A 26,282-nucleotide genomic window follows, 5' to 3' on the forward strand; every position below is an offset into this window, starting at 1 on the left:
GCTCGCCCGCATCAACCTCACCACACCAGCGACTATACCTGCAGCCACCAGAGGGGGGGACGTGCAGTAGAACCGGGGTACCAGAGGGGACAGGGTTACACAGATTTCTTTTTTTTTAACCAGGTTAGCTTTTGCATTAAAGTGAGTGTTTTTACTTTACCTCAAAAGACAAGATAACAGTTTGTGTAAAAAGTATTCAACTGAAAAATAGGAAATGGCCTATAAATTTAAAACCTGTATTTGCACTGTGTAATTCAACAACCTCAAACATTGACTACTTTTGATCTTTTGTAGTTCATCTATTCCCCAAAAGTAAACCCTTACTAAAAATTGCATTTATTTTTTTAATAAAGCTGAAAAACGCACTGCTCTTAAATCTGTGATTACAACACAGGATGTTCTGGTCATCCAGATAAAGATTTTCTAATAGTAATGTCATTTTCTTGCCATGTTCTGCACAATTGGTTTAGTTGCATCATATAGTGTAACAAATAGCTACAAGAAAAAGCAATAGAAAAAATAGTTACCGACATTAAAGTAATGTCCCTTAAAAAATAAAATTTGGGCAAGGAGTTTGCTTTTGAGATGTATAACATGAGGTTAATACAACCTCTAGAACGCATCCTGCAGAGTTCAACATAAAGATACACATCTTCAACAAGCAGCTGCTTCTCAATTTAATTTGCACATTTTTTTTCATGCTCCACTGGTGTATTAAATGCTGCTGCACTCTCTAGGAGTTTATCTATGATAAACCCAACAGCTGGCTGCTTCCTTCATAGTGACCTTCTTAAAATGGTTTTGTACATGTCATGCTCATACTACAGATTTAAAGCTGCTGTTTTCAAACACAAGTGTTTTACATTTTCAACTACCATAGCAGTAACTGCAGTCCAAATCCTTTTTTTTTTAAAAGGAAAAACAGAAAAGGTAGTCCATTCCTATTTTAGGGGAGATGCATTTTCAGCTGTTTCCAAACCAGCCCTTAATGTTTCCTATTCATTTGTTTAGCTGCACAGGTTCCAAAACCTTGTAATTAAGACAAATTGGGTAATCAAAGAAGAAGAATCCTTCCTGTTACATTACCATCCATTTTACTTACAGCTATGATGACAGATGTTAAATTAGACAGCAAAATATTAGACAAACAGGATAAAATTCACTGCACAGGCGTGAACCATGGTATTTCACAAGAATTATGATCCCATAAACTGTAAAAGTACGTTGAACATCTAATAAGCGCAGTTTATTGATAATTGTGCTAAGAACTTCATTTTAACACATGTTTAAAGGCATACTTACATTTATTAAAATATACTGCGCCAAAATTTTTTTTTTTTTACACAGCGGCCTTTTAATGTTATACAAGGCATTGTGGGGAACAACTTCAGCAAGCAGAGGTGTGATTGACAGCTCTGCTTCAGATGAGGTTCTTCACTCATCCCAACAACTAATTTTTCCAGCCTTCTTAGGATTACAGGCATACCCCGCATTAACGTACGCAATGGGACCAGAGCATGTATGTAAAGCGAAAATGTACTTAAAAGTGAAGCACTCCCTTCTTTCCACTTATTGATGCATGTAATGTAATAGTCATTTCCGTGCATAACTGATGTAAATAACGCAGATAACGCATTTGTAACAGGCTCTATATTCTCCCCGCTTGCGCACAGCTTCGGTACAGGTAGGGAGCCGGTATTGCTGTTCAGGACGTGCTGACAGGCGCATGCGTGAGCTTCCATTTGCATATTGGGCGATATGTCCTTACTTGTGAGTGTATTTAAAGTGAGTGTCCTTAAACCGGGGTATGCCTGTATAATATTTATTTCCACTGCAGGAAGACTTGGCTTTAGACCAGAACCCATTTATGTTCATCAAGTCACTTTCTATCTGCATTAATAACTATAAACTGTATTTTTGGGCACAGTTTTCTCTGCAACATTCGTCAAAACAAATTATTATAAATATGTTTAAATGTAAAGATATACAGTTCTGTACTGGAGTGAGGAGTGTAAATAACGGAACATAAGCACATGCATTGGTAATTAACATTAAGCCGTTGAAAGTGATACCAAATACCAATAAAAACTAGTATAGATAGAAGGGAGATGAGAAGAACTTTGTTCCTATATAAATCTACTGAGATCACACTTTCAATATATAGTACCTGACTTGGCAACCATACTATAAAGAAAATTAGAAGATAAGAGTGTGCCATCAAAATGATAAATGCAATAGAAGATCTTTCTTCTGAGGAATGACAACCCAATCCTGATTTGTTCTATGCAGGGAAAACAAGCATGAAATTAAGAATCTGATTCCAATTGCTACGTATATGTATGAAAAAACACCTATATCTTTCCGTTACAAGGCCTGTAAAATTAACAAACTCAAACTAAAATTAGACGCTATAAAATGTTATCTACTGCACACAAAAAAAAGGATTTTTTCCTATTAAGACAGTGAAGGTAGATAGGGGGTTAATGAAATACATAGAAAATCCTCTGCTACTTATGTTATACCCTTTGTTTTATATCAATAGATCAAACATATACTAAGCTTTTAATTAAAAAAGGATTAGGGCTGCATTTAATGTAATCAGATACATTTTCCTTATGTTAAAATGCAATGATTAAATATTGCATTGGGTTTTTTGTTTTCCTTTGTACAATATTTATAAATACAGTTACAGTAAACTGTATGGACACAACCAAGATTCCCAATCTAAACAACAATGCAAAAGTACCTTGTAGAGTAGTACAAGACAGGGGATATATTATAAATACAATGACAAAAAAAAAAAAGTGTGTGTGCGTGTAGGAAAATATGCAAGAGGGAAAGGAAAATACAATCCAGTTCATAATTACAAGCATTCATCCATTCGGGAGTATTTGTGTTAAAGGGTTTCTATTGTTAATGTAGCCATGCCACCTTTGGCTACTAATCGGCCCTACTCATGGCAGTAAGCCCTGCTAGAATCAGGCTGCCAGTAGTCAATATGGTTTTTCCACACTCACTGGAGCTGCACTTGATTGACAGTGGGAGGCAGTGACATCATGCCTGAGCATGTCCAATCATGGGACAGACCTGGTGCCCTCCTATTAGCTGTACTTAAGGTCAGCGCCACCACATATTTAGCAGTGACTCTACCCACTTGAAAGGGGCAGGTCACACAGCCAAGAGCCTGACTATTGGGCTTTCTCTGGTCCTCTTCCCCTCGGGGGAGAGTGAGTGCGTACCATACCTCTGCTCCTGCTACAAGGGCAGGTAAGAGCTGGGACTGCTGTGGGTGCCCTTGGCCTCTAATGAAGTTCCAGGCACCATCCTTCAGTGAGAAGCTGACAGTTGCTGTATTGGGCAGAACCCTGCCGTGTATTGTGCTGCACAGAGTGAGAGAATAAACCGTTCCTGCTGTTATACTACCCGCCTAGTGTGTGATCTTACTGGGAGGAGAGGTGAAAGTTCTACTGTAGGAGATCATCTCCACCTACCTAGAGCCTACAGCAGATGGAGGCGCTGCACTGCTAGAGAACCACGTGGGTAATGTACCCCAGAAACCTGATCCTGTGTGCCCACTACCATCAGCAGACAGCACAGCCCTCCTGTTACCAGCAGGTATAATGCACCACATACGTAGTAATTGCAGAATCTCCCAGAGGGTGGGGGAAGCACCGTTGCATTAAGATGAAACAAGCACACCAACTACTTATTCTGGGTTAAACCCATGTAACATATAAACACCCAGGTTAGTCAATGTTTTAGAATCTGACAAATGTGTATTTCACAGCTCCTGCTAGGTTGAAGTCATAGACTAATTCCACATGAGAGGACTATACTGTACAAAAAGGTATCAAAGATACCAAGAATTATTTGCCCTTCATCCCTGGGCAATGGTTTGAATCTTTACTGCCACCACATAACACAGGGAGCCCTCAAATGATCCTAGGCATACATCTCTAGCACTAATCTTCAAGAACTCCCAAGGGGAAAACAACCTAAACATCTTACTCGTTTCAATACAATCCAGCATATATCCACACATAATAATGTTGCTGCATATTTTTGGAACAGTTAAGGTTTTCTCAAAGGCAACCACAAACATTCAAAATCTCTTCTCAGACATGTAATGATCTGTAATTGTTGATTTTGTTGACTTAGGCGGAGTTTATAGTGCCGGCGATGGCGACGCGACCGGTGACTTCACTCATCTCCGCTAGCGAAAGTTGTAATTCGCTTTCCGGCGACCAGGTCTTTGATTGGTTCAGAGGCTGTCACATGTGGCGACAGCCTATGAAAAATCAAATTTGACCGGCTTCAAAAATTTGCGCCGCCAGCGCCGCTCCCACAATAAGCGCTTGCGACTGCGACAATGCATTTGTTTTCGAGCGACGTCGCGTCGCCAGCACTATAAGCGCAGCCTAAGGTGGCAGACTATTCTCTTATCTGACTAACCTAGGTCCCAAAAAGCTCAGTCATTTTATTCCCCATGTAACAATGTTTCCCCCACCTTCTGGGAGATCTGCCTATTACAGGGTGTATAGTGCTGGTTACCGGCTGGTTCGCAGGATTCGGAGCTTTCCGCCAGTGGTATGGGGAAGTCAGGACAGGCTTTTGGGGTGATGTTTAGTCCTTCTCTGGGTGATTCAGCGCATGATCCCCTGCAGGCTCCAGGAGTGCCGGAGGCAATCCCTGCAGGAGTACTCTCCGATACTCCCCGATAGATTGCACTCAGAGGCAGGAGTATATTTTATAAACTGGAACACTTTTTATTCTTTAACTCACAGCATACAGTCAGCTTCCACTGCATACACTTGGCCTCTAGCTTTCAGATGGTCCATGGACTCAAACTCTGGGGTTTAAGGCCTCCAGAGACGGTCCTATGCTATTCCCTCACCCAGTGATGGGATGAGGGGTATAGTCCTCACTCCCACTCCCCTAAGGAAAGTGATGGAAGGTGGCCAGAGCCCAGCGTACATTCTTCCGTGGGATCAGTCTCTCTCAGGGAAGAGACAACACTGGCTAAATTTAGGACGTGCTATCCCTTAAGTACCCTGGGGGAGGGTCCAAGGTCTGAGCCTAGGATTGGGTAGAACACAGGCCTTGTCCCGGCCCCCACCTGTCACTCAAGGGAGCTGCTCACTGCAGGGGAAACCCCGGATTGTGCCTAACACTGCCTGCACTGATACTTGGACTTACATACTAGGCAGGGGAGTAGCCAAAACCAGACATGGCTACACCCATATTTAGGAAAAGTATATGGAGCCGGGTCCCCTCTTACCTCCGATGCGGGAGGAGGAGAGGCTACTGCCGAGGTATCCGGGTGCCACCAGAACTGCAGTCAGGCCCGGCAAGGCGCCTCTCCGGTACTGTGGAGCGTAGGCGGTGGCCATCTTGCTTTTCACGCATGCGTAGTATGGTCCTCGCACATGCGCAGTGCACTGTTAGTTGCGGCGGCCATTACAAAGGCTCTGCAAGGGACTACAAGTCCCAGCAGCCCCATACATGGGAAGCAAGAGCCAATAGGGCTGATAGATTCACGGCAGGACAGAAGGTACATTTGGCACGCTTGGCACCATGCTTCAGTCGGAGCAGGGACTGCAAGGGAGTAGGTAGTGTCTGGGTGCAAGTGGCTCCCAGACTAGGCCAGATACCCCCCAGATCCCAGCAAGGCCCCCGACCCTGTCAGCTTGTGGTGCTATAGGGAAGGCCCCAGATAGGGGCAATACTCTTAGCTTATATTGACAGGTGCAGCATCAGAAAGCGAAGCCACGTGGTGTACTTGGCCTGTGGCATATATATATCAGAGACTAACAGTGAGACCCTCCAGCAGGAGTTCACCCCACGCGGTGGATTGGATGCACGCGGACCGGAAAGATTCTTAGAGGCCTCACGTCTTGGGATCAGATGGATCCTTCTGTTTAAAGTCAGCGGTACCTGGGTACAGGAATGCCCAGAGAGGTAAACTTGCACCAACGGTCCACATTTGGGTGTAGCGCTACTCTCTACACATGGGTGGGATTGACGTAGGGGAAGGACATAAGGGATATTGGTGCCCCGGCATCCTAAGTACTTTGGGGATATATATATATATATATATATATACACACACACACACACACACACACACACACACACACACACACACACACACACACACATACACACAGTGGTTGACAAATCACCAAAAAATCTACTCGCCACCTAGTACCAAACGTGTGCTGCTTGGGCCAATATTTACTCGCCCGGGGTTTAAATCCACTCGCCCGGGGCGAGCAAATGTATAGGTTTGTCGAACACTGTGTATATATATATATATATATATATATATATATATATATATATATATATACACCCTATCGTATTATTGTGTTGTACTGTGGTACGGTTATATTGTATTTTAGTATATGTGATTACTAAACACCCTTGTTATATACCCTGTGTGTGTATTTACTGGTTATATTGGTTCCTCTCAGGTGGAGGCGCTGTCACACGAGAAACGAGACAACTCAAGGCTTCCAGCGGCGGAGGTTTAGGCCTCCTGTGAGCCACGCAGGTAATGCCCAGCACGCATAGTCCCTTAGCCACGGGGAAAAGGGGGCTACACATATTTTAAGTAAAGGCGATTTTTGCTCTCCAATGAAAACACAGTTTAAACATATTTTACCTTCCAGCATCAGTCTCTTTAAAAATTCCATCCTGGTTAGGGCAAAGTTCACAGCTGGGAGAGACCCCACACTTACAAGCATCGCAAAACCACGGTTCAGTGGAATTTTCTGAAGCCGAGCTCATGATAGAGTCACTTTCTCCATCCACACCGTAGCAACCTATAAAAAAATTTAAAATAAAGATTGTTGACTATTTTAATTACACTTTTTTTAAACCCCCCCCTGTGATTTATTTGTCCAATACAAATTGCAAAGAGGAGGAGGGCAATAGAATGCATTAGATAGAAGAGAATTTGGAGCTTGGCGATGTGGGACAGCGCTCATGCAGGCAGCTGAGAGCCGGGGACCGGCCTCGACCAGCAGCAGCGCCTGGCCACCGGTCAGGGAAAATGTGAAGCGCCGGCCACGCCCCCTCCCGCCCCCTAGCCAGTGGACCCTGACCCAAGGTAAGTGTGTATTTTTATACTTGATACACTTCCCTACGCGTTTCATCACTGCACGTGACTTCGGCAGGGATTCTGACGAAGTCACGTGAACTGACGAAATGCGTAGGGAAGTGCATGCTGGGACGTATGACATCACCCCGTCGCCACGAGTGATCTGTGTATCGAGACACTGCTACTTTCTAACAGCAACTGTGGCTAAACGGGACATGAACTAATAGTATTTGTTGCAAGTACTATCCATTGCCTTCTTGTTATTCTGGAGGAGTTCATATCAAGGACATTTGTTTCTGGTTGCTGAGGTTCCATGGTGATTCCTGGCGGAGGCACAAGTTGTTCCAGATGAGTATCAACTCTTATGAGATTGACTGACTCTACATGCTTTTGTTCTAGCTACACTTGTGAGTGTGCTTTCTTAAAACTACTATTAATGAGAATACATTTCGCACAGAATTACGAGCGTCTTTTTCTTTTTATAAAATATATATGTATATAGCCAATAAAGAATATCACTTGTGAGCACATTCACATGACTTAGACAGGTCTGCAACCCTGCTTTTCAACCATTATCACCAAGCATACAGTGCTCCCACCGCAGCATGGGATTCTGGGAAATGACATGCAAATGAGCACACGTGTCACCTTTTGCCTGGAATATCCATTCACATGGAGCCCATTTAAGTGGAGGTATCACTGTTCACACAGCTTTTAAACACAGCATGGGACTAGCAAAGTAAGTACAAACCACTCACAGACATGTTTCAACCTTGATGGGTATCATCAGTGTGAGGTTGGTTTATACTTGCCTTGAAATATTTCTAGGCTGAGTAGGTTTACCATATACATTTTAAGTTATGGTGGGTGAAAAAGGTGACAAAAAACTTCCACCGTTTAGCATATAGCCAATAAAGAATATCATTTGTGAGCACATTCACATGTCTTAAACAGGTCTGCAACCCTGCCTTTTTTGTCGCTTTTTTCACTCTGCAGGAGGTAGGTTAAACATTAGGACATAACATAAATGGCCCAGAACATGTGATACATTCAACTTTGTACAATTCAAGTAAGTAGCTGCAGTCATGAGTTAAATAAAAAACAATCTTCACCAAATGCTTCTAAAGAGGAAGCAATAGCTTCCAGAATTCTGCTTGGACTGTGATATCAATTCTGAGGATCAAGTATCAGCGGAACCTACGTAGTTAGGTACATAGCTGGGTACGTAGTTAGGCCGAGATTATAGTGGGGGGCTGCAGGGTGTGCGTGTAACTTCGCTCGCACGCGAAGCCTGCACTGTAGGTGCAGGAGAGGGCAGGAGGCGTGGCCAGTGACGTCACGCAAGCAGTTCGCCATTATTGGCTGAACCGCTTCACGTGACGCTGATGTCACGTGGCCGTCGCTTCTCAAAACAATCTTTTGTAGCCTCAAAATTTGGTCTCCTGGTCTTTGGACCTGCACAGTCGTGGTCGGGCACATGCGATGGACTCCAGGTATTTGTTTTGGCACCAGTCACAGCCACTATTATCTCAGCCTAAGAATTGTACACCAGGACTACATCTTAACCCCTTCCCCACCCTGGGCATACTTCTTAACCGCTGTCACTGCGTGTCTGCCACGGTCTTGCCCCTGAGAAACTCCCTCCCCCTTGCTCAACAAACCCCTTAAACATCCACCCTCCGCCTCCACTCAACAAACTTCTGGCTCCTGAAAATTCTGTCTGGCTCCTAAGTTTTATATATTTTGGTCCGCTCTGGTTTTCAATTGCGCTAGTGTGCGCTCGTTTAAGATTATGACATTTCTCAGCGTCACAAATCTATTTTTTTTTGTGTGCTTCAAAACGTACTGCACTAAAAGAACAGATGTTAATGGTCTGTACTAAAAAAAAATAATGTCTCTGTAATTCAAAGAAAAATAGACAGCAAGTCAAAAATCGTCTGCCAAGTTCAACTTGGTGTTAACTCTAAAATGTAGGTTAATAGAGTAGTGTTAGGGCAGAACGAAATTGCTATGCATCAACCAAAAAAGAATTTGAAGTAGCACCAACGTTTAATTATATAAGTTAACAAAATGTATCAATCAGGTATTCAACATGACTCAAGGCGTCAAAACATACTTGAAAACGAGAGGTAACTCTCAATGTATTACTTCCTGGTAAAATATTTTATAAACAAACAAATAAATAAATAATAAAATTCTTTCAAGCAATAAATTATGCATCATGTATGAAGCCTTCGTACATAGAAGCACACTCGTTTTTTTTAAAGTTTCTTCTACTTTTTAGCACCAACATGTGCGCACACAAAACAAAAAAATCCTATATGACCTTAGTAAATATGCTTCTGTATGTTATTTAAACAGTTCATCAATTAAATCCAGAACATCTCATGCATTTCCCCATTTGAAGAAAGGTTACAGAATTGACCCAAAACATAATGGACTCCACTAAAGACCTGTTCGCATAACATGCCCCCAGTAAGATTGCCTGGGAAAACAGCTGTCGTGATGTCTTCACGTTTGTGAGTGTGTGGCCAATCAAATTGAAAGGATGATTTCTATATATGATATGCTATAAATAAGCTGTAAAAAAATGTTTTTAAACAAGCTCTTTAAAGAGGCAATGGAGTTGTTTTCATTCTTTTTTTAATAGAGAATTGCCGCAGGGGTCTCAGGAGCAGAACCCCATTAATTTCAGCTCTAGGGACCCCCTGCTTCCGGAGGTACTTCCCCTCTGTATTGGGTGACGGGAGCCACTCCAGGGTTTGCTATATGTATGTATATATATATATATATATATACTTCCAAGCTCCCGGGCCCTGCAGGCCAATAGGAAGCTGTGATGTCATCTGGTGCGGCTTCCTATTGGCCTATGTGACCGGGGCGATACAAGCATCCCCTTCACAGGTAAGTATCTCTGAAAGTGGGGGTACCCCGGAGCAGAAACTAATGGGGTTCAGCTCCATAGATCCCCTGCTTCAAACCTGTATTTAATTTTTTTTTAAATACACAACGCCTGGATTGCTCCTTTAAAATGCATAGGCTGTATGTGTTCATGAACATTTCTTGTTTTATTATGTTTTGATTGGAAGTATGAGGGGCCCTCCATTTTCATAGCACCTACGATATACTAATTTTTCTTATGTGTCGACATCTTCTTGTAACATATGTAGGGGGTAATGTGTGCAACACGCATCCTTTTCTCTATGCCACTGTCATAATGAAATGGAAAATACACCTTTAAAGTTGGTTTCCGGTAAACTGGTTTTGAAGAGGCAGTGTCCTTCCGCCATATCAAGTTTTTGGAAACCTTTCAAGAGGTATATAAATCCACAATATTGAGTTGGAAATTAGAAAACTTTTTGTGTGTGTAAAAGGTACATTTGATGTTAATGCTATGGAATTCATGAACACAAATATCTCAGCATAGAAAGAGAGATTGAAAAGTTGCTGGGGGTAAAAAAACAAAAAAACAAAAACAAAAGGTAATTATTAAAAAGTTGACATGTTAGGAAATAAGCAAATGTAAATTCTATTTTTGAGGGGGTTTTAAACACAAGGAACGGAGGACAAAACGATTTAATTAGAAATCTTACACATTTTAACCTCAATTTGCAGTGAATTGATTTTTCACAAAGGTTTGTAGCTGGATGTCTTTGGATAAAAAGATCACTGTGCTCCATAAACTTGTGATATTATTAAAAAGAAAATTAAAAAAAATAAGAGAGTGCACACAAGATACTTATATAAAACATATTTGTTTTCATAGGTGCAGTGAACAAAATACAGATGCTTCACAAACATTTTTTTTTAAACTAAGCATTTCACAATATATTGTATTTGTGCAATCATTTATTTTTTTAATTGCACAGTGCTTGTTTCTACCCTCCCCCCCCCCCGCCCCCCCCCCCCCCACCCGCACTCCCCATCTTAAAAATCACTCGTTTGGGTTAAGTTTGCTGTATGGTTATGTTTACAAAATGAAAACAAATGACTTAATTTGAAATGTAAACAAAGATCTCAGATGAAACATGTATTACTAGGCAGTTGAAAAACATTTATTTTCATTTCAACCACACAAACGACAAAAAAGTAATTGTGAAATATTAGCGTTTAGTAATGGAAATAAAAAATGAATGTACAAATTGGACTATTTCATATTATTTTTTCCTCCTTATAAATTGCCTTTATGTATCTGCTTTGTGAAATCACATGCTTTGCTGTTACTTTTGGAATTATAGTAAAAAGAAAAAAAGACTTGATAAAATAAGTTGTTCTCTCTGTAGAATGAATTAGTCCAAAAATTGCTAAAACTAGGTAAAAGTGGATCGTGTTGGGGGGGGGGGGGGAGGTGATCTGCAGCTTGATAGTATGGTCCTTCACCATAAAAGCTAAATGTATAATCTGTATAATAAAAAATACCAAATAAAATCACCTTCACAAAGCACACTATTGTTTTATTACTGTAAAAAAAAAAAAAAAAAAAAAAGATTTAAACGGTCTAAATGACTCCACTCACTCGGAAGTTCTTTAAAGCCTTCAATTTGTCCTTGGCACCCTGTGATCTTACGGTTTCTAATTGCGTCGATGTTCTCTGCCTCCTCAGACAGCTCCCTGGAGCTTCTCCCAACGTCTCCATTGGTCGATACTCAAGTGTGAGAATACTTGGTCACGGCCTGACGTCAGCAAGAGTGTCACTTCGAGTTCAGGAGCCTGCTAAACGCTGCAACCACATTTGCTTCTATGAAAGTTTCTGCACAGCACTCGCTTTGCGAGTCAAATCTCACTTCAGCTCTCTCTCTCTCCCCCCCATCTCTCTCCCCCCCATCTCTCTCTCTCTCTCCCCCCCCCCCCCCCATCTCTTTCTCTCTCCCCATCCCTCTCCTCATCCCCAAACAGGACCTTTCTCAGGGTGTTGAAGACCGTTCTGTGGCCAACGAAATGCTTTTATTTGAGGGCGCTTTCGAGATACACTGATCTCTTCTTCCGGCGGTGTTACAATGAAAAGCAAGAAAGGGTTTTTACTTTAAAACAGTGCATCCTGGAATGTGGTCTGTGATTGAGGCCTGTCCCTCCCACCAGTGATTTTATGACTTGGTGTTAAATGGTGTTTTAGGCAACATTTTCTCAGGAGACCCCCAACTCGCAGAATGAAAAAAAAATTAAAACACAATAAAGTTACTTTCCTACCAAACTCCAATTTCTGTGATATCTTCACTTTGGAGATAATTATCACTCTCTGGCATATGCAAATGAGAAGTGTATCACACTTTGCAAGTGCATATATAATTCTTATTACATTAGGTCAAAAAATGAATCACTGTGAAACAAAGTAATACATTTTGACAAACACAAAGCAATGTTAACAGACTTGAGTACATCTGGCCCGGTGGCTCACACTTGCAAGTGCACTACCAAGAACTGTGTCATATTCATACTGTATGTCCAAGACATTTTCCTTCAGACACACAACAATCAATGTCAGGGGTACTGACATCACAACTGGGGTTCTGCACCATTACATGCCAACTACAAGATTCTGGCACAAACACCTTTATCCTAAGTGACAGATCAGAGACTAAGAAAGAGGTTCTTAGCATAGAAGACAGGTCTATCAACCTCAGAAGGGATCCTGTTAAAAAAGCATTATGTTATTAATATCTATACTTTTTTTAAGACCATTAGGAAAGGGAAGCATTTACTTATGTTTAAAAATGCAAGATTCGGCAAGTATCCCACCTTAATTCGAAAATCAAATCAGTCAGTTTCAATTCTGCTACGGCACATCTGAGTCTAACACATCGCCGGTTTTTCCCTGGCTTTTTCCTGGAATGCGACGCTCTTCACCTGGAGCATGCCGCGTTCATTTTGCGTTCCCAGCCACGGTCATGCGCGGCTGATGCGCGGTTGATGCGTTTATTGAGAATGGTTCGGATTTAATAGGTTGCAATTCTTCGCGTGTCCGCCAGATGGCAGATATTCATGAATTGTAATGCGCATGCGCTTCAGTAATGTGTCGACTTGCAGGTGTTTCGTTTAAAAAAGATACCAGTGTGCTATTGTAACTTGGCCTTGGGACTGAAGGAAGAGGTTGCAAAAATGTATCAATTTAGGCTTTTCATATTAAAGACAAAGACCAGTTTCGGTTACAGTATTCTCCAGAGACCCGCCCGCCACGAGTGTTCAAGTGCAGCCCGCTTTCCAAAAACCTGACAGAAGTTACGCGTATTTGATATGGGCCGCGATTAATGCAACAGAGGATAAGATGGCAACAGTTATTCAAATTTATCAGTATTTTGTCGAAAACTATGACGTTTACAAATTTTCGCCGGCTCCTCATACGTGGAAGCATGCAATAAGGAAAAGGTTATGTAGCGATCCCTGTTTTTATCGTATTGAGCCACAATTTGTTGGAGGATATTGGTGTGTATCACCGGCTTTTTCCTGTATCTATGATCATGATGACGGCAAAAGGCGAAGGGTCGTGTTAAAACCAACTAAGAAACGACAGTCGCTGCCAAGCAATGCAACAGCACCGGCTTCCAATGACGGTCCCGCCGTCAGTGACAACCCTGAGCCTGAGCCGGATTTCGTGTGCAGTTTCGATCAAGCTTGCATGTACCTAAGCAATTTCCAGCCTCATCAGCTGACTACAGGTGGACTAGTCCCGCTGCAAACTATCGACGTGGATGATCAAGAACGCTGGACTGGCAGTGGACCGGCGCCGGCGCCAGCTGAATGGGAAATTCTATGGTGAGTATTGTTGCCGTATTATTTTCTGTGTTTTTTTTTATTTTGACAATACAGTATCAATATCGGTGCGATTCAAAAGTCAAGCGATTCTCCTGTAAGCAATATTATTGGCTGAGCGGCTTCTACAGTACTGTACTGCAGATACTGAACTACTGTATTGGTGGAACGCTAGGCGCATGCGCATTGGAACCTTCTTGAAACACATACAGTATGCGTGTCATTACATCGACGGAAGGCGCATGCGCATGTGAACAGGAGACGCCCCCCGAGAAAATTTTTGGTGGGACTGGCTGGGAACTTCTTTAGGGGGCTGACCATTACAGTAAAACCTTTCTTTTTGTTTTTCCTCAGAAAAGAAAACGGCTAATGGAGGGATTTTGATGGAGTATATCGCTTTGTGTAACAATGCCTGCTGAATCGGATTTAAAAAACCACGTACCGGAGTCTACAGTTTAGCGGCCGTAGTTATTGATTAGGATAGAATACTGTAATACTGTACCTGAAACAGTATGCTGATGTTTTCCCGCCGTACAGTATACTGTACAATACTTTTTTATATACAGTACAGTATACTGTGTAATAAACCCGAAAAAAATAAAAACTATGCATTTATTCTACATGTATCACATACATTATGTGTCTTCTACAGTATACAGTGCCAGTACATACAGTACAGTACAGTTTGTGTCTTCTATTTTTTTTTAAATACTCTTATACTGAGCATGCCTACAGTATACAGTGCAGTATGCCTCAACATTCTAGAAACACTGTATTTTGTTACAGTAGCAAAGGAGCAAATGGAACAATGTAAAACATATCAACATGTTCTTTTATTGGTGGAGTAAGTACAAAAACATTTATTTACAAATACTGTACAATGTAGAAACATTTTAAGTGCACAGCAATTCAAAACATCAACGGTGTATGGTTTACTGCTACATTTGTGAAAACATTTATGTCAGTCAGTATGGTTTACAGTCACATGTTTTAAAAACAAATTCTTTATTCATAAAATAAGCAAAACGCAACATCCCCTTTATTAAAGAATGGCAAGTCAAAACATATACTGGTGTGCAAAACAGTCTGCACCAGTACAGTCCTTGAGGGCACCAAACAGGGCGGGTTTTCAGGGTAACCTTTGAAAACCGTGCCTGTTTGCGACCCCCAGGGACTGGAATTGTGCAGGTCCTGTGTGTGTGGACAGCAAGTTAAAACATTTCTGTATAAATACAAGTAAAAAAACACACAACAACATCTCCTTTATTTAAGTACAGCAGGTCAAAACATGTAGAGTACAATACAGTTCAGCACAACAGTATGGTCTTACCTGTGATTACAAAAAAAACTTTATTCATAAAATACAGTATACAAACGAAACATCTCCTTTATTAAAGAAACATATACAGTACAATGGGATGGTGTGCAAAACGGTCAGATAGACCTGCACCACTACAGTCCTCGAGGGCAGCAAACAGGGCAGGTTTTCAGGACAACCTTGAAAACCGTGCCTGTTTGCGGCCCTCAGGGACTGGAATTGTGCAGGTCCTATGTGTGTGGACAGCAAGTTAAAACATTTCTGTATAAATACAAGTAAAAAAAACACACAACAACATCTCCTTTATTTAAGTACAGCAGGTCAAATCATGTAGAGTGCAATACAGTTCAGCACAACAGTATGGTCTTACAGAAAGTCCTCCACATTGTCCGTCCATGGCCGATTCCTTGCATGGCGCAAAACGCCATTAATGCAGTCTCGAACGCCTTTCATTTCAGGATCTGTAATTGGATAAAAGCGCTGCATTTCATCCTGAATGTTCTTTCTTAAATTGGCAGGAAGTGCCTTTTTAACGCGATTTTGCTTCGTAGTTCACGTCGAAGGCCAAGTCGCGGTAGAACGAGTAGGGAACATGGTGCTTAAAAAGTAACAAGGCATACTTGTGGGGTGCACCAGCACTCTTTACCCTATACTTCTCCCTGAGCGCCGGTGGCAGATCGCACAGGGTGATGTCGGGCACCGTATCGATGCGAGCGAAAGTAGGTCTTTTGGGAGCGGGTGTGCTTGAGGCGACGGGTGATGGTAGGTTGTCTGGGAGGAAGCTTTCCTCCGGACTTGGTCGCCGTGTTGTCTCCTGGCGTGGTCTTGACGGGGTTGTCATGTCCTCCTCAACGGCATACATGTACACTACATCTTCTGGTGGAGGGGGTGCGCTTGGTGATGGAAGGGGGTCGAAGGTCCCATTAATCACATCCATGTCACCCCCGCTCCAGCGACGTTGAAGAAGAGTGGAGGAGGTGACCTGTGGATATCCGGTAGAGGAGAAGCGGCAGCGTCGTCAAAGAGGGATGGAGAAAGTGACCTTTGGATTTCCGGGCGAGAAGCAGTCGTCTAAGAGCAAAGGAGAAAGTGACCCATGGATTTCAGAGGCAGCGTCGTCGGATAGAACTGGAGAAGATGGCCTGTGGGTTTCCGTGAGGGCGGCGGCAGCGTCAAGGATGAGGGGTGGAGAAGACGGGCTGAAGATTTCCTTGACAGCGGCGGCAGAGTCGTCGAAGCGTATGTGAGGAAGTGGTCTGCGGGTTCGATGGGTTGGCTGCCAATCGTTTTGCGTCGAAAGTACATCACCGTATATCTTCTTGACATAATAAGGCTGACGTCTATGAAAACCCTTAGCCTTTGGGGTCAGCAGAAGGTTTTCTTTATTGGCCTTAACCTGTCGCTTTTGCCTTGGCATGGAAACGGCAACCGCCTTTCGCTTTTTCTACTTGACAGGGACGGCAGAGGCGAGTGGGTTCCTGCGTCCGTAGAATCGGGGTTGCTCCATGGAAGCAGGTGGCACAATGCAGTATCTGGACAAGGGCAAGTTCAGATAAAGATCATCGAGTGGTGGGCTATGCAAAGTGTGTAACTTTTTATGCATGGCGACCAGGTACAGGTGTTGAAAGTGGGCGTACTCTAATGTGAGTCATTACCGTATGAATACACCATCCATTTTGTGGATTCACTGTACATTGAATACACAGACAAAACATCGAATATACATTCTTGTGTTTGTATTTCTTTCTACTCGCAGCAAGATTTCCAAGGAGCTCAGCATGCGAATTAAGGACATGTACACCGAATTGCTGCTATCCAACGCTGGTTAGCTACTTCTGGCATCCTTGTGCCAGCAACCACCGTGAGCTATCATGCACACGGAAAAAACAGAGACCGCAAAAGGGCACCAAGGGTAACTAACGCGTAAGTATATTTATACAACTTAAAAAAAAATTCATTTTAATTTAAATCTAATATTTTTGTTATTTCTGTTGATTTATATTACAACAGTATATATATTTTGTATATTTGTACTGTACATCTACAGAACTAATATTTTTGTTTTATATTACAACAGTATATATATTTTGTATATTTATATCAGTACAGTATATATATTTTGTATATTTATATTACAACAGTATATATATTTTGTATATTTATATTTATAAAACTTTGATAAAAAAAATTTGATCCAAAAATGTACTGTACATCTACAGTACTATCTAATATTTTTGTTTTATATTACAACAGTATATATGTTTTGTATATTTATATTACAACAGTGTATATATTTCGTATATTTATATTACAACAGTATATATATTTTGTATATTTATATTACAACAGTGTATATATTTCGTATATTTATATTACAACAGTGTATATATTTTGTATATTTATATTTATATTACAAGTGTATATATTTTGTATATTTATATTACAACAGTATATATATTTTGTATATTTATATTTATATTACAACAATTTATATATTTTGTATATTTATATTACAACAGTATATATATTTTGTATATTTATATTACAACAGTGTATATATTTGTATATTTATATTACAACAGTATATATATATATTTTGTATATTTATATTTCAACAGTTTTATATTGCTGCATACTGTATTAATAGAACAATATATTGTATCCTCTTGATCTACTGTCTCTAATTTTTTTACTTACCGGAATGTTTTTCTTTACATTGTAGGGAGACAACTCTTCTGGTGGACAAAATAAGTGAGGAGAATGATGAGAGGAGTGCATTAAGGGTCAAATAAACTCTGCAGGAAAATCACAATCTCGCTGTATCCGAGACCAGCATAAAGAAGATGAGACGCAACATTGGATGGAAATATGGACGTGTGAGGTTAGTACTGGACAGCACAGGAGGTAAAAGTGTTGTTTAGGAAACTGTACTGTACCGCTAAAATTATTTATTCCTTTTCATTACAGAGCGTACCCCATGATACGGGACGCAAACAGAATCAAAAGAGTGGTCCAGGCCCAGGCATGGATCAACAGTGGGGAAACTTTCCTGGATTGCATCTTCACTGATGAGTCTATTGTATTGCTGGAGAGATTTGCAAGCTTTGCATTCCACAAAAAAGGCCGCATATCTTTGAAGCCGCGGCCAAAACACCCCGTGAAGCTGCATGTGTGGGGTGCCATCTCTAGGCGTGGACCAGGATGCATTGTCATCTTTGAAGGTAAAATATATCAAATATAATGTAGCCTTATGCACTGTACTTTACTAGTGTAAGCTTACTGTATGCACTGTACTGTACTATTGTGCAGTTTTTTGAGCACTTTTCTTTTCTTGCTATAGGAATAATGAATAAAGCTTTCTTCCAAGACAACATTGTCCCTGAGATTGTGCAATACATCACACGCGAGTTCCCGAATGGTCACCGCTTCTACCAGGACAACGATCCAAAGCACACCGCGTCAACAGCTCATATCCTTGAGCGCGGCATCAACTGGGTGAAGACGCCAGCGGAGTAAGTGCAGTAGACCGTGTCTCATTTTTTTCCCCACTGTTTTTACTGTGTACTGTATCTCTTAAACTAATTGTCCTTTTTTTTCCAATGACAGATCGCCAGACTTCAATCCGATCGAAATGGTCTGGCATCAGCTGAAGGACCATATCCGGAAAGTGGCGAAACCCTCCAAAAAGGACGAGTTGTTGAAAGGCATAATGAGTTTTTGGAACGATGTACTCACCGTGGAACTCTGCAATAAATATATAGACCATATTGCGACTGTGTTGCCCATTGTGATCGCGGGTAATGGGCAAGCATCAGGAAAGTAGTACTGTGCAGTAGTATTGTAAGTACAGTATGATACAGGTAACTATGGCACAGATTTTTTCTTTCCCAATAGTCAGAGTATACAGTACAGTAGTTACAGTTTTTTCTTTACAGAGAGAGCAGCACCAGCCATCAGGTTACATACAGTAGTATTTAACAGTAGTCAGAGTATACAGTAGTTCCAGTATACAGTAGACTAGTTTGACAGTAGTACAGTAACTGCCTACTAACTGGTCATTTTTTTTCTTTTCAGAGAAAGCAGCACCAGCCATCTACAGTAGTACTACATATCACACAATGCCATAATACAGTGCGCACATACAGTAACTGCACTAATTTTTTGTGTTCTTGTCGTTTCAGGAAAAAAGGGTGGCCTGGGGGGAGGTGGGGTGTTGTGTCCAGTCTAATCTGTTTGTACAGTCAAATGTACAGTATATAAACAGCAGTATTGATGTACACAAAATCTCCTCTCTCAATGAACTACTGTACTGTACACGGAATGAGGAACAAGATAACGACGGAAAAAATAATATTACTATGTACAGTATACTGTATATATATATATATATATATATATATATATGTCATTTCCCAGAATCCCTTGCTGCAGTGGAAGTGCTGTTTGCTGGGTGATAATGGTGAAAGACAGGGTTGCAGACCTGTCTAAGACATGCAAATGAATATACAGGAATATTTACAGTTGCTTTATGCTTTACTGTGGAGGGTTTTAGTCACTTTTTTTACCCACCATAACCTTAATAGTCGTGGTGATTATATATATTATATATATATATGGTATACATATATTATACATTACAGTGTATATATATTATTACATAATATTCTTATAAATGTGCATAATTCATGTTTCTCCATGTTTTACAAATGTTTTCTAAATGTTTATCCAATTTCAATCTGCCAGAAGAACTTAATAAAGACTGCATTATGTATTATTCATGATTATTTTTATATTTGTATTTTTTTGTTCCTGATGAAATAAAATAAATATTTATTCACATTCCTGGTAATCATAATCATTGACAACAACCACACCCCCCACCCCCACCCCTACAGTATAAGAATGAATGACAAAACAACATGAATCAGTTACTGGGTTTTTTTACTCTCAATTCTCACAATGCTGTGCAAATCAGATTTACATTTCCAATTCGAGAAGGGATTTTCCAAAGCGTTACCATAAACAAAGCCTCAAAGGGTTGGGGGGGGGGGGGTTGGGTGAGTCATGTGCAGTAATCAGCTATCTCCCATCTCAAAGAGGCTTAGAGTACACGCAGGCGCAGTGAGGCGATTGACGCTCGGCTAAGGACGGATTAAAAACACGACTAACTTCAGAAAATGAATGACTCTGTGGAGGTGTCTGTCGAAAAGAGTTTGTGTGTGCGTGGGGGAGGGATGAAGGATTAGTTGTGCTGCAGTTCAAAGAAATTACATAATGTAGAGTAGAGTACAGTAATTTCAAAAGGCAATTCATCATAATAATTTGATCAATAAACCCCCCAAAACAGCCCCCAAATACAGTACATAAAAAGCAAGTCACTTTATCTCCCTGTGCCTCAGGCACCAAAAACATACAGTAGATTGTGAGCTCCACGGGACAGGGAGGGACGTGTGCCTGCAAAATGTCTCTGGAAAGCGCTACGTATACTGTAACTAACAGCGCAATACAAAAACATGCTATTATTATTATAATATCAAGGTGATGCTCTGTGCAAATCAAATTCGAGAAGGGATTTTCCAACACGTTGCCGTAAACAAAGCCTCAAAGCTCCCGTCTCAAAGAGAATTACACGCAGGCGCAGTGAGGCTTTGTACTGTAGCTCGGCTATGGACGGATAAAGAACACAATGGCAAGATTCAGAAAATTAACGACTCTATGGAGAGGGGGGGGGGGTTGGGTGACTCATGCGCAGTAAGCAGCTAAATAGCTCCCATCTGAAAAAGGATCACACGCAGGCGCAGTGAGACTTTGAAGCTCGGCTATGGACGGATTAAGAACACAATGGCAAGGTTCAGAAAATGAACGACTCTGTGGAGAGGGGGGGGTTGGGTGACTCATGCGCAGTAAGCAGCTAGCTCCCATCTCAAAGAGGCTTAGAGTACACGCAGGTGCAGTGAGGCGATTGACGCTCGGCTAGGGACGGATTAAAAACACAATGACTAGCTTCAGAAAATGAATGACTCTGTGGTGGTGTCTGTCGAATGACTCTGTGGAGATGGGGGGTTGGGTGACTCATGCGCAGTAAGTAGCTAAATAGCTCCCATCTGAACAAGGATTACACGCAGGCGCAGTGAGGCTTTGAAGCTCGGCTATGGACGGATTAAAAACACAATGGCAAGATTCCAAAAATTAAAGACAGCCGCATGAAGTTCAAAGCTAAAGACATACTTTAATTTCAAAAGGCAGTTCATCATAATAATACACCCCCAAATACAGTACGTAAAAAGCACACAAATCAACCATGTGCAGTCAAACGCACAGGGTCGCAGACAAAAGCTACTGTACAGCACAGATTGAATATCGTAATACAGTAAGATGGTTTTTGCAGGCTTGTGGAGAAAATAAGGTTTGGTTGTTCCGTGGTCACAGCATCTTCAACAGCCAACGCATGGATAATAAAAAAACTTTATTGGCAACTAGCAAAGAACATCAGCACTAACCACTCCAAGCCTGGACAAAACGCGTCAGAGTGGTTCGTGCTGATGTTCTTTGCTAGTTGCCAATAAAGTTTTTTATTATCCATGCGTTGGCTGTTGAAGATGCTGTGACCACGGAACAACCCAACCTTTTTTTCTCTTTGTGATGTCACTTCCGGTTGGAGCACGCTGACACCAGAAGCAGCGTGGACACAAGCTGCCAGAGGATTCTACCGGTGCCTAACGGGAACGGCTTTTTGTGAGTACAGACCGGCTGATTACCTCCACGCGGTACATAGGGGAGACAGGTGAGGCGTCAGGTGATCGGGCCATGACTTACTTAGGGGCGCCCCTCGGGAGGTGTCCCTTAGTACTTCTATCCGGTATACACCATTGCCCAACACCCTGAGTGAGTACCGGAGGTTTATTATAATATTAGCTATCATTTACACTGGTGTCTGTCTTCAATCAAGTGGAGAAGTTATAGTCAAAAGTGCCCAGGTAGTAGCCTCGGTCATTTAGGGACTTACCCTATATTTTTTTCATTGTGGAGAAAATAAAAATAAAAAAATTACAATAAAAAAAAATTTTTCACTCACTCAAGCAAGCAGTGGTGGGCGAAGTTACAGGCGCATGCGCAGTAAATTCCTGCTGTCAAGCAGGAATGTGATTGAAACCAGACGCACGTTCAAAGGAATGGTGTGGGAGAGATGTACTGCATTGCACAGAAGATAAGAAGTTGAAATACCCTGCAGTGCAGTTAATTATCCCGAGCGAGGGGAGAGCGCTGTATATGCCGAAATGTGACACTGTTACAGTACAGTACACGCCTATGCGTTTCAACAATTTTCAAATGAGACATACTGTACTGTACTGCAGAACAGCACTGCAAATGCATGTATACTTTAAATATGCAAATTTACAATTACTGCGCGCGCACACACACAGACTGTGTACTGACGTAGGTTGAACCGCAAAGGTATTAGACTTCCAAGACAACAGCTCGCAAACGCCCCCCTGAGTTTTTACACGGCATTGCAGTATTGCAGACAGCGAGAATAAAATGCTAATATCACGAGCGCGAAAATATCGCAGTTCACTCCGGGCGAAAACAACACAAAACTGCACATAACCGGGATAATCTGAAAATCGCGGCTCTAGCCGATTTAGACTCAGGTCGGCCGCCACTGTATTACACTTTGCTTTTCATAAGAAGAAGAAAAAAAAAACAGAAAACGGACAAATGCAAGGAAGGCAACAATAATTTCCATCTGATAGAACATTCTTCATAATTGCAAGAAAAGCCTCCAGAATAGTTCAGAAAATGTGATATTAAAGAGGTTCAGATTAATTTATCATGTATGTACAGCTATATAAAGGCTACTTAAAGTGAAAAGGTTGGGCAAAAATGAAAAATGTTCCAACTTGGTCTATGAGATGTGAAATTGAACGATCGGTAAATATACAAGAAAACTATATAGAAAATTACATTATTCAAGCCAAAGTTTGGGATCACTTGACTAATGTAACACACAATTATCATATTTTATATTAAGAGAAATCGGACAGCATTAATTATTGCAGCCGCGCAAAAATTCTAGGAGACAAATCTACAACGTTTACTAAAAACTTGCAATAAGGTCATGTTGAGGGGAGAAAAAAATTGACAATACTTCAAACGGAATATATCAAAGACCTAAAACACTCTTTCTGGTGTCTGAGAGAGAACCCCCTGTATCCACAATTAAAGCCTGAAGAACTAATTTCTGAATCCAGAATAAATTACACTTGAAGGTCTAACCTGTAATAATGATGTTTATTGTGTTATTTTTGATCTTCTAAATTGCTTGCAACATTAACACTGGTTCTTAGTCCACGGCATTTAAATCCCATACTGATATTTGTCAAATGATTTGATGTCTAATCAATGCAGCCTTGATAAACCTTATAATAAGATGATAGAAACCCTGGCATTAGAAAATATTATTAAGTGCTTCTGTCTAAAATGTAAACCTTTCACATCTGAAGGGGGCAGGCCCTTAAGGCAGCAAAACTGTTATATTTGAGCCATATAATCTACCTTGCCTGAAAATACTCAAAAGATCATGACAAGAATGACGTTTATTCCTTTCTTTAAACATGAATACAAACATGTCAAGAACACTCAGTACTGTATTTAAACGAACTGTGAGTAAATGGATATCCTTAAAGATCTTTAAAAGATGAAGGTAATATACATTGGAGTTTTTTTCTGTGATATTTGCATCCAATTTTACTATTTTTGGAACGAATAAACCAGCATTTTTGTAAGCAACAGTTTGTTAAGCATTATCTAATCAGTCATCATGATGTTAAGAAGAGGTACTTCCTGTGTGTATATAACCCTATACCTGCTATGGAGTGTCTTTTTTCCAGTCTTTTATGGTATTTAGGAGTCACAGATGATGAACTACATGGATGAATCCACAAGAGTAACGTATAATAATGTGGACGCTAGAAATAGTCTTATTCCAGAATACATGAACCTGGAAAGGTTAATACAGACGGTATTCATGTGAGTCACAATATGTTTAATTACTTTTTGTACATATATGCCAGATCACCATTTACCATATAGATAGGCTAATCTTTTTTGATCACAATACTGTCTAACTGATAGTTGGCAAAAGCATAAGGAATAAATATAAGGAATAAATGTAACTCCCACAGAAAAATAAAATGAAGCAATAATACATTAACCTCCAGAAAATAGTAGCCAATGTGGAGAAAACCTCTTTCCAAGATTGAATATCCATGACAAAACATCCCACAAATACAGATGTAAAAGATATTACAGCAGTGTCGCACAATTTTGTTTGCAAAATCACATGATTTTGCCGGATGGCTCCATTTATTTGATTAGAGAAGCGGTAAATCTTGCGTTCAACATCACGCCAGCTGTGATCCGATATTGTGAGAAAATGGGAGGAGCAACATCTGCTATATCTGTAATGTCTGCGATGCAAATGAGGGTAATAACTTCCATAGTGATATATTAAAAAAACCATTAGTCTTGAATTACTCCTATTTTAGAGCAGTCCCTACTTACCGGTCAATGAAAACATTTGGTAAACAAGTTATGTAATTGCCTCACTGAAAAGTACTGCACTATATCCTAAGCACCAGGTATCATACAGATAGAATTTATTCCATACTGATATGGATCTATTGTTGTTGTCATTTGATTTATGTTGTAAAACATAGTTCCTATAAATAAATGAACTCAATAACAACCAGTTATAAAGCTACAGTAACAAAATGTGTTGAAACTTTGTAGTCCTTACTGAAACTTCAGCAAAACGAAGTTAGTCTGAGCACTCAGAAAAAGAAATAATGGACAAATGGTAAATGTAATTTAGCTAACCCAGGGGTGCACAAACTTTTTGCCCTGCGACCCCCTTACCCTTTCTAACGCGTAAAATGACGTCGCAAGGTCATGTGACATCACGTCATGTCACCCCGAACGTCATTTGACATCGCTTTGCCATGACGCCGCAGTGTCAAATGATGTCAAGTCACATGACCCTGTGACGTCATTTGAAACCGCATCGCCGAAGCCGTCTAAGTCAGAGAAAATTACAGAGGCCTTGTGCGGTCCCCCGTCATTTAATTCAAATGCCTTGTGGAAGAGCGCAGGGCCTCTTCTCCCCTCCCCCACAAAAAAATCTCACAATGGTTTTAAATGAACACGACGGAGTTTCATCTCTATCCTTTTATCTGCATGGTATCATAACCGATAGGATTTATGTCATGTTTGTCGAAGGATGAACTTGACATGGAACCCTATTTGAAAATATCCCAATAAAACTTGTCTGCCTATTGTGAATGATGGCATGAGATAACGGAGGGATTTAATTCTATGATTGGTGCGGATGATCAATTGGTCTCAACAAATATAGTGATCGCTGTGCATCTCGCTCTGATCTTTTTGTAGCCCACTATGACCTCTGTACCTTTGTTGACATATCTATGTTTTATATTATAATTCATTCTAAATTTGTGTACCTTTGGTAGGTTTATGGTGCTTGCAATCCTGTCTGTGAATGTTATTTACCCTAGAGATTATACCACTCTTTTTGGTCTTTGCCTTCTATTGCATCTGCATCTTTAATGGATTTGGACAATTTGATGTGATCCAACAGTTTGTGACTGTGGCCCTAGAAATACAGAGGAGTAGTAGAAGATCAGGTCTTACGGTCTATATTTATCTTCATCAAAGTAGTACTTTTGGTGTGAATATATATGCTCTGTGAGGATGTGTAATAATGATGTTTCCTCTTTCTGTTCTATGTGTGTGATGCTGAAAGAACGAAGTTTGACTGGGTTGATATCCCTGTAACGGAGCCGCAGGGCTGCTCTGTACACTGTTGCCAGCACAATGTCATCAAAGACAGTGCAGAGAATGAAGCGGCGCTCCACTCAAATATTTACAATGGAGTCGTCGCCTGGTTGATGTGTTTATTATTGCCATGACGACGTTATCCATGACAGCACGCAGGGGTGTATAGCACTGACATCTCTCACTATTGGCGCTTTGAGTCCGGCCCCCACTGTGATTGGAGGAGACTGGTCGAGTCAGGATGACATCACCTATGGATGG

General features: G+C 40.9%; 1 protein-coding gene across 27 annotated transcripts in view; it reads right to left on the reverse strand.

The window, feature by feature from the left end:
- PHF14 (PHD finger protein 14) overlaps positions 1-26,282 on the reverse strand; it is a 416,918-nt gene that overhangs the window by 365,426 nt on the left and 25,210 nt on the right. For all 27 annotated transcript variants that reach the window (XR_012799268.1, XR_012799269.1, XR_012799271.1 and 24 more), the window contains one exon: positions 6,665-6,824. Coding sequence is in view for 22 of the 27 variants with exons in the window: in XM_075587256.1 (XP_075443371.1) it covers positions 6,665-6,824 (160 nt within the window). In the remaining 5 variants the exon portion in view is untranslated. The remainder of the gene's footprint in view (positions 1-6,664; positions 6,825-26,282) is intronic.

The sequence above is a fragment of the Ascaphus truei genome, chromosome 2, assembly GCF_040206685.1.
Source record: "Ascaphus truei isolate aAscTru1 chromosome 2, aAscTru1.hap1, whole genome shotgun sequence".
Classification (NCBI taxonomy): Eukaryota; Metazoa; Chordata; class Amphibia; order Anura; family Ascaphidae; genus Ascaphus; species Ascaphus truei.